General features: G+C 30.0%; 1 protein-coding gene across 1 annotated transcript in view; it reads right to left on the bottom strand.

Annotated features, from left to right (window-relative positions):
* The window catches only part of unc80 (unc80, NALCN channel complex subunit), a 148,975-nt gene that overhangs the window by 72,121 nt on the left and 64,406 nt on the right, over positions 1-12,448 (bottom strand). Inside the window, exons 26-31 of the mRNA XM_076467475.1 lie at positions 9,683-9,879; positions 8,969-9,088; positions 6,662-6,751; positions 5,182-5,427; positions 4,023-4,161; positions 3,200-3,308 (exon numbers count right to left, since the gene is read on the bottom strand). Coding sequence (XP_076323590.1) covers positions 3,200-3,308; positions 4,023-4,161; positions 5,182-5,427; positions 6,662-6,751; positions 8,969-9,088; positions 9,683-9,879 — 901 coding nt within the window. The remainder of the gene's footprint in view (positions 1-3,199; positions 3,309-4,022; positions 4,162-5,181; positions 5,428-6,661; positions 6,752-8,968; positions 9,089-9,682; positions 9,880-12,448) is intronic.

Below are 12,448 nucleotides of genomic sequence, written 5' to 3'. Positions count from 1 at the left end.
GAGAGCTATCTGCACTAGTTATCCATAATTTAGCACTGTATGACTAGAAGGAAGGCAGCTAGTCATCAACACACACACACAGCTCTTGGACTGCTCTTTTGTCAATGAATAGTGGGATTGACTATCACAATATAATGCTCCCATGGCTGAAAGGGCAAGCATGTTCAGTTTGAGGGGGATTAAGATCCACAATCCTCAGATTACAAGTCAGGCACCCTAACCACCTTGCCATGCTGGGCCTACAATTAGTGTTAGATTACAAAAATTAATTGATAAAATACAAAGTTTTACTGAAGAAACACTTCACATAGGTTATGCAAATGAAATATGAAAACTGTAAGATGAAAAAGTACTTTTATTCTTCAAGTGAAAGTCAACTTACACACAGACTAGTCAGAGTCTGAGTCAGATTTATTCCACGAACTAACAGTGTGTGTGTGTTTTGTTAGCAAAGCCACATCAGGCTATCTGCTGTGTCCACCAAGGGGAACTGAGCTCCGGATTTCAGTGTTGTAAATCCAAAGACTTATCACTGTCCCAACAGGAGACTAAACTAACAGACAAATCCTTGGTAAAATTATTTTAAAATCCTGACTTTTTGTAAACAACATACTTGAAACATTATTCAATTAAACATCAATATTTGTGTACATGTGCAGCTGTTCCTTACAAATACTTTTTGAAAGTGTTAAGACAAGAGAATATTCTGTCATTCCTTCCATTTTATGGGCCTAATTCTTCCATGTATTTATAGAATGTAAATTTCAACACCGGTAATGTTTTACTGATCCCTGTTGGCAACTGAATAAACCATGGCAAGAATACTTATCATTCTTTAGAATTCCCATATACTTGTACCAAGGATATGCCAAAAGAATTCTGCTTGAATGAACATACTGATCAAATTTAGGGTATGAAATAACTGTCATTGTACCCCATGCAGTGTTTTAACTATATAGAAAGAAGCTAATAAGGAGCTAGCATATGGTACTAGTTTATGCTAGAAGAAATCAATTTAATAGCATTAAACAAATAAACCTTGATAAAAATAGTTCAAAATTGTATAGTAAGTTTTGTTGTAATGCCACAACCCAAAAGTGTTGAGAATTGTTAGCAAAGCAAAGAGTTTGCACACAAGCTTTACATGATGCTGGATGCACTCTAACAAATTGCTACAAATTTGAAATGTTCCCCAAATGCTGTAAAATACAACTTATATCATAAGACTGAAATATGTAAATTTGAAAATAGGAAAGGAAGAAGTAGAATGTCTGAACTCAATGATACTGATGTCAAGTATTTTCATTTATGCAGCCTTCAGGACAGAAGAAAGACTGCCACTTTTCTTAAACATGAGATAAATGACCATGCACAAAATGATAGAAAAGCGTCAAGATCTACAATATGAAAAAGACTAAAATAGAATGGAATATTTGGTTATGTAGCATTAAAAAACCTTTACTTTTATCTCCAAATATTGTCAAGAGACTGACATTTATTACAAAATACAAACATTATACAAATTCCGATTGAAAAAAGGGTGTTATGGATGGAGGACTCCACTTTAAAATATATAATTCAAAGTGTAGGTTGTGGCTTGATGGAAGAAAGGTGAAAGGTACTTACTTCAATTAGTACCTATCATGAAGCATTGCAAGGGAGGGAGGTATTCTGCTGAAGTTACAAGGAATTATTGAAAAACAGGTGGAATAAAGGACCAGTACAATTACCATCAGATACTAATCCATCATGGTACCCCCAGCAATTTGTGTATTATCATCCTACTTATGCGGAAATTACTTCACTTCGAAAGAAGCTGCTCGAGTCATTCAAATGACGCATTGTTCAGATCAAAAGCTATGAGATCATAAAAGGGTTGGAACAGAAGTCTTACCAATAAAATCAGTAAAGTAAAGTAAAACAAAGTGATAAAAAAAGAAATGTGAATAATTATATTCTTTAGCAGAGATGGTTTCTCAGCAAAAATAGACCTATGTTTTGCTATGTTTGGAAATATCCTAAAAATATTAATAAGTGTGTTGATTAGAAAAAAGTCCCCTCAGAGCTGGGCAAATATGAAAGTTTGAACATTTTTATCCCATTTCCTTCTTAGTTGCACTAAATGAATAAAACTTGGTAATGGTAACTTTTAATGATTAATTCTAAAGTGTTATTCGTGATACAAATTAATTTATCAGAATAGTATGCTAATTGTATATTATCCTTCTAAGCATTCTTTGTTCACAAATTCATTACACAGAATAACTATATAGATATATATACAACTATGTGCATGATATGGTATACCTTCACCCTTTTGCAACAGGCTCAGTATAATAAACATGGTTTCATATAAACATTTGCACATGTTAAGTATTTATACTGTAACTTGTGATGTAATGTTTAGTACCTTCATAAAATTTGGTAGACTTTTAGTAACAAATGGAATTGTTTTGTGCACAAAAAATCATATATTTTTAATTACATTTTTTACTAAAGATATATTTGTGAAAATACTGAGTTTGTTTCATTACTAGTCTGAGTATGAAGTGACTTTCATGTCATGATTAAAGGACACTTCTTCATCCAAAAAATCTCAAATATTATTTTTGTAATCTCTAAAACCTCATAAATACATTTGAAATCTTTGTTTTCAGTAAGACTTTATATTTTGTCTGTTATTTTCTCTTCTATCCTCACTATGTGAAGTCTGTCAGTTTGACCGACCTTGTAACCACCATAAAAAATTAGGAAATAAATATAAACTGTGTTTTTTGTTCTAGAATGACTACATATTATAACATAAAAATAAAAATGTTTAGTCCAAGCATCTTAAGTCTCATAATGTTATTCATTCATATAGGGTTATTATTTTTATTATACTGACCTTCTCGTTGCGCCTGGCTAACATTACATAACATGCATTGATATAGAGCACATGCACTCATGTTACCATATCCAAAAATTTAAACCGACCCTGACCTTTACATGTTATACATTACTATTAGTAAAAACACTCTATAATGCAGAAACAACCTATAAATTACACCAGACTCAATGTAGAAAAGAACTTGAAGAGCAAGTGTAGTTACAATAAATATATTATTAATACAGCTAGATTAAATTCATAAGTGACACTGCAAGGAAAGAATGTCAATTCCAGAACAACCAGCTTCATCAACTGAAAGAAATACTCTACCTGTGAATAGCATTAATCCTCTGAGCAGTATCTTCATGTTTCAGCTCTTTCTCCAAAAGCTCACTAGCCTGATCTGGTGTTTTCACTGAAGATATAGTGAACAAAGCAGCTGGAAGTAAATCAAGCCAATAAATATCTTTATTTTCCCAAAGAAAAATATTCAACAACCATTTGAAAATGCTTGAGTTTCAGGTCTAGTTCGAAAATATATCTGGCTTCATTTTACTGTAATGAAACCACAGAAAACAGCTTATGACTACATTTCTCAAAATAATACACAAAATGATATATTCATATATTAATTATAATGGATCTTTTTAATTAGATATATATTATGATGTAACAAATATTGTTCTTTAGAGTAACTCAGAAGGCGTGTGAAATTTATTTTACCAGCAATTACATTTATGACATAAATATTTGAAAGCCCTACTACTACCAAAACCATCTGACAGAGCATGTGCAACACAGAGCAAGCAAGTAAACATCCATGCATAATGTCATATAACAGAACAAATAACACTAGAAAAAGACATAAAATTGTTATTTCTAATGAAAAGTTACTGTTATAATATTTCAACTCTATAAATAATCAAACAAACGTTCTTGACAATGAACAATGGTTAAATAAAATGATGAATTCTCTGTTGCTTAATGCAAAGTTACATAATGGGCTGTGTTTTGTCTGCTATGAGGAATCAAACCTGAAATTTTATTATTAGAATATTTCAAGCTTACCACTCTGTCACAAGAGACATTAAATGTTGAATAAGAGATTTAAGAAAATAGATTCTTGTTTTTTTTCTTATAATTAATGACACACCTGCTGTTGCAGCCAACTGTTGATCACTTTCCAACAAGAGTTTCCATACAACTTTCATAATGTCCTTAAAGCAGTTATCTGACATGACCACTGTTCCCTTCACAAGTGTGGACAGAGGACTGTGAAACAAGGTCATAACCTATTGTTGGAAAACCAGCATTAGAATGATTCAAAGAGAAAACGACATTTTATTATGATATGTTTACTATTCACAGAATGAATAGCAACTTATTTTTTTCTACATGAATTATGCCAATACAACTGACTCATATGTTGAACATACTTAAGTTATGACTGTAAGTAAACTTACAACTACATAAAAACCTAGGAAGAGATAACTTTACTACTTCATACAGCATCAAAATGTGTTGATTAATATAACTCAAATTGAGCTATATTAGTTAAGGAACTTGATTAGCAGAGTAAGCAAAATGGAGTTCATCAACTTCAGGAAAGTAGTATAACTGATTAATAACTGTAGAGACTTTTCCCATCTAATCAGATTCAAATCATAATCAACCAATGATAACATTTCTAGCTTGTTATGAATTTAATATTAACTATAAATATGCGAAAAGATTACAACAGCACTTCTTTGTTAAGAAACGTTGTCCATCTATAGACACAAATTATGAATATAAAGACATGTATAAGTAAACTGTAATAATTTACATACACTATTATTAAGTTGCACTATCCATTATAAAACACAATTAAGAAAACACAAGCAAGTACAAGAGTGATAAAAAACTATTTCAGCATCATTCTGTTATGAAATGTTGCCTATTTAGAAGCACGGTCTGTGAAAATTAAAGCAAGTATAAGTGTGCTGAAAGGCTATCTATGTATTAAACTGTTATGGCATACTGCCCATTCAAAAGCAAAATCATAAAGACAAGTATCAGTGTGATATAAAGATATCTGCTTTACAGTTATTCAAAAACATTCAAAAACAAATATTGTGGACAAACTACTGTACACCAATATCTACAAATGATCTTGATGCTCTGTGTTAAAACTCTACCCAAATATCCTGGAAAACATGCTTTAAATGATGTAGCAGTAATTCATATATTTATGTATATAACAGACAGATTCAATATAAATGTGAAATGGATGATAAAAACAAGCTATCAGAGTAAAGATTATAAGCATGTACCTGGTTTTTTAAATATTTCACAATTGGAAGCTCTTCTTTAAGTTCTTTTTTCATGTATGGCCCAAGCTTCTGTTCTCCTTTGTCTGCTGTTCCTCCCGTCTCAACATCATGAGCCAAGCATGTGATACTACTATGAAGTGAGCGCAGTGCTCCCAAATGTGGAGCATCTACTGCCTTTTCAATCTTGTCAAGGTTGTGAGCCACACTTGCTTTACGACGTAGAGGTGAACTTGGAGCAGTTATAATCTGCAAAATCATACAACTATTGATGCTTTACTATAAGACAAACATAAATACCTTGAATTATATAGCATGAATAGATCAAACACTAAATGTATACAAAAACCATAAATATAATATTCAATATATAAAACTGAAATCACATGAAACACATTTACATAACATGTACAAAATTTTTCATTACTGTGCAAATCAATTACACATAAGTATTGACAGGACCTACTTGTTAGTATGATATATATAGTAATGTAAATATATAGGTGTGTTGCTTGTTTTCAAAATAATATATTTCAAAACAAGTTAAATGTACATACAAAAATTCTTTACACTATGGAAATCATTGTTGTTGTTTGGAATTAAGCACAAAGCTACACAATGAGCTATCTGTGCTCTGTCCACCATGGGTATCAAAATCTGGCATCTTAAACACTATATAGTTTGCTTCTTCTTGTCAAAAATCCACTTAGGCCAATTCAATTGTTTTGGAATTCAGCTTTAACAGTGTGACTCTGCAGATATACTGTTGTGCCACTGTGGGACAATCATAATTGCATCTTAAACACTATATAGTTTGCTTCTTCTTGTCAAAAATCCACTTAGGCCAATTCAATTGTTTTGTTGTGAAATCAATTTTTCACTTGATAACGGTGTGATTATCTCCTGAATTGCTAGCATTAGAAAACTACATATTGATGTCACCCATTATCAACCACATTTTAAAACTTTCTGTAATCTCAAAGTTGTGAATTTTGAGAAATTACTAAAACTAAAATATTTTGTAAAACTAAAATTTACATCTAAATTTTGTTGACAGTAAGATATGCAACAAAGATCTTTAAAACAAAATTCACTTGCTGCAATGGCATCCATTTGTAATATGTAATAAATAGTAACAATATATATTGAAGTTCTATGTATATAAATTATTAAAACTCTTATTATTGACTCTTTTAATACTACTTACTAACTTTGGAGTCCACATATTGCATTATATTGTGTGATGTTTTGCCTGTTACAAGATGAAAATTAAACAACTGAGAAAAATTTGGTGAAATCATCCATTTCTATGTAAAATATATTGGAAGCTAAAAGTGATTACAAGGATTAACAGGGACTGGTTAGTTATAAAACTTATTGTTGATGTTAGCTTTAATTATATTTTAAATATTGCAACTCTTCAAGGTTTAACATAAACATGAATACGTATATTATCCCAACACAAAATAATATTTTAACACACCTTTTTCAGCTTTTTTTCTTTCTTGCTATCTTCCTTATCCTCAGGTTGTTTTTCTGTGTCTTTAACAACTCCTACTTCATCACCATAAACCTAAAAAAAGGAAATAATATACGTATCTTTTGAACACATTACAATTACTTTTCAACACTTCAAAAGCTTTAAATATTAAATTATTACAAAAGCAATAGTATTTACATACAACTCACACAAATATATGTGTGAAAGACTCCAAACTCAGTGCACATAAATATACTCTCATGAATGTCTTTGAATATAAAAGAGAGCAACATAATTCACCTGATAAATTTATATAACATTACTAAGATCACACATTAAATAAAAAGTCTTTAATATGAGAAATCAGAATTTTTTTAACTTTAGGGAAAATTAGTTTCTTACACAGTTTTCTAAAGGAAAAAAGTAAACCAAATCTAATTCATTGGAATTACATGAAATGATAAAAGAAATATTACAGTGTTAGTATTAATGACAGAGATTTGAACCAGTCACACAAATTATATTTTAATTTACTTTAAAAAAAAAGAGATAATACAAATAATGTACACTGAGAAATTATTTCTCTAATTTTATCAAATCCATGGAATTTGATCAATCAGTATATATCACTAGTTTTGGTATTTTGTCCTTATACATGATTACATTGAGTTAATGACCAGAATCCTAGCTAACAAAGTTAAGGATCATGCACAAAACAACCTTTCCAACAACTCTGGAATTTGCAAACATCTTAGCATATACTGTAGTGAAAAGTCTAACATTAAACACTTCAAAATAATAAACTCAGTAACAAACGATGAAACATTAAAAAAAGGAAACACTCCTAATTCAAATCTTAAAACCAAAGCTGAACAATCAACTAACAACATCACTACATGGCAAATTGTGATGAATTTATCATGCCAGAGATGAGTAAAGTTAATTTGAATTTCCTGCAAAGCTACACAAGAACTATCTGCACTAGCCATCCCTAATTTTGCAGTGTAAGACTAGAGGGAAAGCAGCTAGTCATCGCCACTCACCACCAACTCTTAGGCTATTCTTTTCCCAACAAATAGTGGTATTGACCATCACATTATAATGCCCATATGGCTGAAAGGGTGAACATGTTTGGTGTGATAGGGATTTGAAACTGTCGAGTGCCTTAACCACCAGGCCATGCTAGGCTGAGATACGTAAAGAGTAAAAACTTTGTTCAACAACATATAATAATCATATGTGTAAAAAAGTACTGTCAAATGATTAATAAATATATGCTACACAGCCAAAAATTAAACAACTATAGCATAGAGAGTTCAAACATATTTTAGTCTAGTTAAACTAGTATAGGACATATGAAAATATAATATTTAGTGAGCACACTGTAATTGTATGTGTGCATTTTAATTTTTATTAACTTTAATTCAAAATTTAATTTGGGTGTTGCCATCTAATTTGTTTCAATGTAACTTGTTTGTACTGTCACAGTAAGTTTAAAAAGGAAACTTATGTGTGTGTGTGTGTGTGTGGGTGAGATATAGGAAGTAACTTGCATAATTTTTTAATGCAATTTATTGATATTAAAGGTAGTTTTTATTTTTTACATGAATCAAAGATAAATTTCAGTTATTCCTAGCTATGGAAAAATACACTAAAACAGGGGATATAAGTTTAAGTTTGTATTATTATGGATTTTAGTTCACCTTCATCTAAACCCTTCACTACGGCAGCAATATTTCTATCCTTTGAGGAACTTTTTTTTTTCGTAATTTTGTTTCATAGTTGTGATTTTATGGTCCACAGTTTTAAAGCCACTAAAACAGATTATTTATGATTTTATGGTAACATCCTTCATTTTGACATATCATATTCATCCATATTTTATAAATTGGCACTCAAAATAATACTTTTACAATATCTTTAGGCCTACAGATCTCAGTTATGTAATTCAATAATCTTGATAGCTTATGGTAAATAAATATTTATTGATGAATATTTAAACACTTGTTTAGGATTGTTGTATCCTAGTTACCAGCATGTCTGGATTGTGCATCTGAGGATTCATGGTTCACGAGACCCTGCTAAAAAAAATGTGCTTCATACATTGTGATTATAAATGCACTGTAAGAGTGAAAGTCAAACCCTACTCTTCATTAGAAAAGAGTAGTTCATGAATAGGTGCTTTTGACTAACTGTCATCCCTCTTGTCTAGCAGTTCAACATTAGGGAAGGTCATGTAGAGATAACTCTTGTGTATCTTTGCACAAAATTCTGAATGCAAGAAATAAACAAAAAACATAAAACTCCAACCTTGCGAACTGCTTTCACTAAGCGATTACAGGCTCTCATCTGTCGACGATAGCAGTTTGGATAACAGAAATGTTGATGTGTACAATTAAAATTTAATGAGCTTGAAAGCTGAACAAGAACCTACAAAAAAATAGAAAAAACTAACAAAACTTAATCAAAATACTGGAAAACATTTAACATAATATACAATTTTTTTTAAACACTGTACAATAATTCTTTGACAGATTGTTTAGGCAGAGTATTTATGATGAAAATTTGTAGAACGGATGGCAACTGCCTGTTGTGGAGGCACAAGTGTAGATGGCGACATTTCTACAAAGTTTCATCACTGTACAATGATTTTTATTTCTGACAAACAATATATGTTAATGTTTAACTATAAAAATCTTCAATAAAATAAATGATTGTCTGTTACAAGAAAATAGTTTTATGAAAGCTATTTCCCTAAATACAACAAACCTTTTAACCAAAATAAACATTCTTCATATAACTGTGATGTTGTACTTTCCAAAATATTTTTTATCAACATAATAAGAAACTACTTAATTTTCAGGAAATGAAACTTTCAAGCTAAAACGAAACCTGAAAAGCTGTTTAGTAGAAGTTATCATTTAAGATATACAAACTTTATAACATAAAAATATAATGTTGTAAAACATCATATATTTCAATACGTAAAGGAGCATATTAAAAACACAAGAAGACAGTAATGACCTTTAACCAAGGCATGTTTTTAGTAAGAGATACATCATCACTTTCTAAAACATCATTTGGACTTTCTGGGGCTTGTTCATCACTCAAGACACCTGGAGACTCCTCTCCACTAACATCTGCTCTTTCACTTGTATCACTACGATCTGATACTGCACTCACTTTTCGCCGAGAGTGGATACTCTCTGTTCTTTTCAGGTCTGTTAAAAAGAGGAATTAATTCTTTAGTCAAACAGTTCTTCACAGTTAATAAATCCATTTACTGAGTATAATCCTCTTGCTACACATAGGTAAAACTGCATATGTCACAACTTCTTATAGTTATATTTAAAATTTAATTAAACTACTTATTATTAATACATAAGATAAACATAGCATTAAAACATTGTTGATGAAACATATTTTACAAGCTTAATTTTCAATTTCAAAGGGAAGTATTTAAATAAACTTGAAATATCTGCTCGACTGAGTAACTTAACATTTTGTTTGCTCTGACTTACCCATTTTCTAGTTTTTCTTCACCCATATTAGATGTCCTGAGTTTAATATTGTATTCAGAAGAATTAAGGCAAAGTTTATTTTTGTAGCCTTCAATCTCCTTTGTTTATCAAGACATAAACCTGAAAATCAAATCACTTACCACATCCTTCTATCATATACTGTCTTTAACAAGTTGCCAATAATTCTTTTTGACACCCATTGTGACATCATTTCCAACCAACAGAAAATCTTCATTTTCTGAATGACACATATTGCTACCTTGTTCTTAGTATATATTTTAATTAATTTAAATTATAGAGTGAAAGTTGCTCTGGCCATGTTCAGACCAAACAGCTAAGGCACTTATGCTTTAATTAGAAAAATAGTCCAATTACAATAGTTAGAGATGCTGCTTCTTTGTACATGTTGTTATTTATTGCATATTTCAAGCAAATCAAGTTATTTTTGTTATTAATAATATTGTAACAAGAAACTAGAGTTAAGTATCAATGGCAGGTCAACAGAAAAAAAACAAGAAGCCAAAGTAAGTAATAAATTTCTTATATTTTTATGTATATTCTTTCTTATTGTTATAAAATTAATTAAAATGTAAGCATTAGAAACATTTTAGATTAGATTATGAGAAAAAAAATTTCTACAAGATATGCATGCAAGTAGCTTATACATTATGTTATTCCATACCATGAAATAAGGTATCTGTTTACCATGTGATTTATAACTTGTATCACTGAAATATTAGTTAGACACATTTCAAAGAACAATAAGATTAAATAAAAACAATTTTACAAGTCTTAAGCTATTTAGAAAGAATAATTATAAACTTCTGTTAGGGGCTTCTAGATGTTATATAAATGAACTTTGGAAACTGTTAGATGAAGAAGAGTTAACCCTATGCGCACAGTACTGATCGATTGGACTGTGTTCATATTTATGTGGAGAATTAATGTTTACCATGTTTCTGAAGTTATTTAGTTTACTCTAATGAAATTTGGTAAACTTTTATCAGACATTAAAAATATGTTGTAAACAAAATGTTCAATATTTTTAATAAAGTACTTCTACTAAACATTTGTCTGTGATTTTTTTCTGAATCAGTTTGACTCAGACTGGTTTTAGTGCAAGGTGATTTTTCATGTTAAGAATAAAAATGCTCTTTTTTATCTTGCAGTTTAAAATTTCCTTCACATACTCCATACAGTCTTCTAAATGAATAACAAAACTGTGGCAAAATAAGCTGTAGAAAAACTTAAAAACAAAGAAATAAACTCAAAAGTACATTTTTTTGTCTAGAATGACTGCAAATTGTAAGAAACAATTACAATTATGTATCCCAGCATCTTCAGTCCTCCAGTCATTTCATGACTTTTTCATTTAATTCTATTGGTTTATTGCTCTAGGAACATTTTATAATTGCTAGTGTTACAAAACAATAAACTATCCAGCTAGAGCATAGTACAAGTTATGGTAAATAAAGTATTAAATTACATCATGCACAAATAGCCTTTACACATTTCTTCAAAAAAAGTTTTTAAAGTTTGTTAAATTTATGTTTTTCCTATCTAGCCTAATAAGTTTCTAATGTTTATATTTAGTTACTTTTATAACAATAAATGAAAAATACACAAATAATACGAAATATTTCGTACCTATCTTTGGGTCTTGTGCTGTTTTGTTTCTGAAATCTCTAAAAGTTAGCCATACTTTCTGTTGTTAATACTTTAATTAATTTTTAATATTTCAAATATGTAACTTAGAACATAAAATAATAACACGTGCAAAGAATACAATATCCTATGAGGATTACAGTTTAAATGGTTTTCTAATTAATTTATAAGTGGGATGAGATGATTCTGTTTGCTAGTCAAGGTAACTTAATGGTAGCAATGAATGAAAATGTAGGCTTAATATTACAAACTGTCATCTGAACAAACTAGCCTTGTAAGACATACAGTAAACTGAAATCTTTGCTTTCCATTGCTTACAAATAATCTAACAGAAATTTACTGACTGTAAATAATCCAAAAGTCTGAGACAGAATTACTGATATCTTTTGAAGGACAAAATGTGATACAAGGACATAGAATATGGTTTTCATTTTCAGTTTTATATTTCAGTAAAGTGAAAAGACTGAAGGCTATAAGTTTAAACTGTCTTAGCAATATGTGATTTGCAATTTTTGACATCATATAGAGATAATAAATTAAATGGGAAATTCAAATCAGAGAAGAGAATATTAAGAATTTATTCAAATATTTAGTTTCAAAATTA

Source organism: Tachypleus tridentatus, chromosome 11 (genome assembly GCF_004210375.1).
Source record: "Tachypleus tridentatus isolate NWPU-2018 chromosome 11, ASM421037v1, whole genome shotgun sequence".
Classification (NCBI taxonomy): Eukaryota; Metazoa; Arthropoda; class Merostomata; order Xiphosura; family Limulidae; genus Tachypleus; species Tachypleus tridentatus.
The sequence above is the reverse complement of the archived record's forward strand: the minus strand, read 5'-3'. Positions and strand labels throughout refer to the sequence as shown.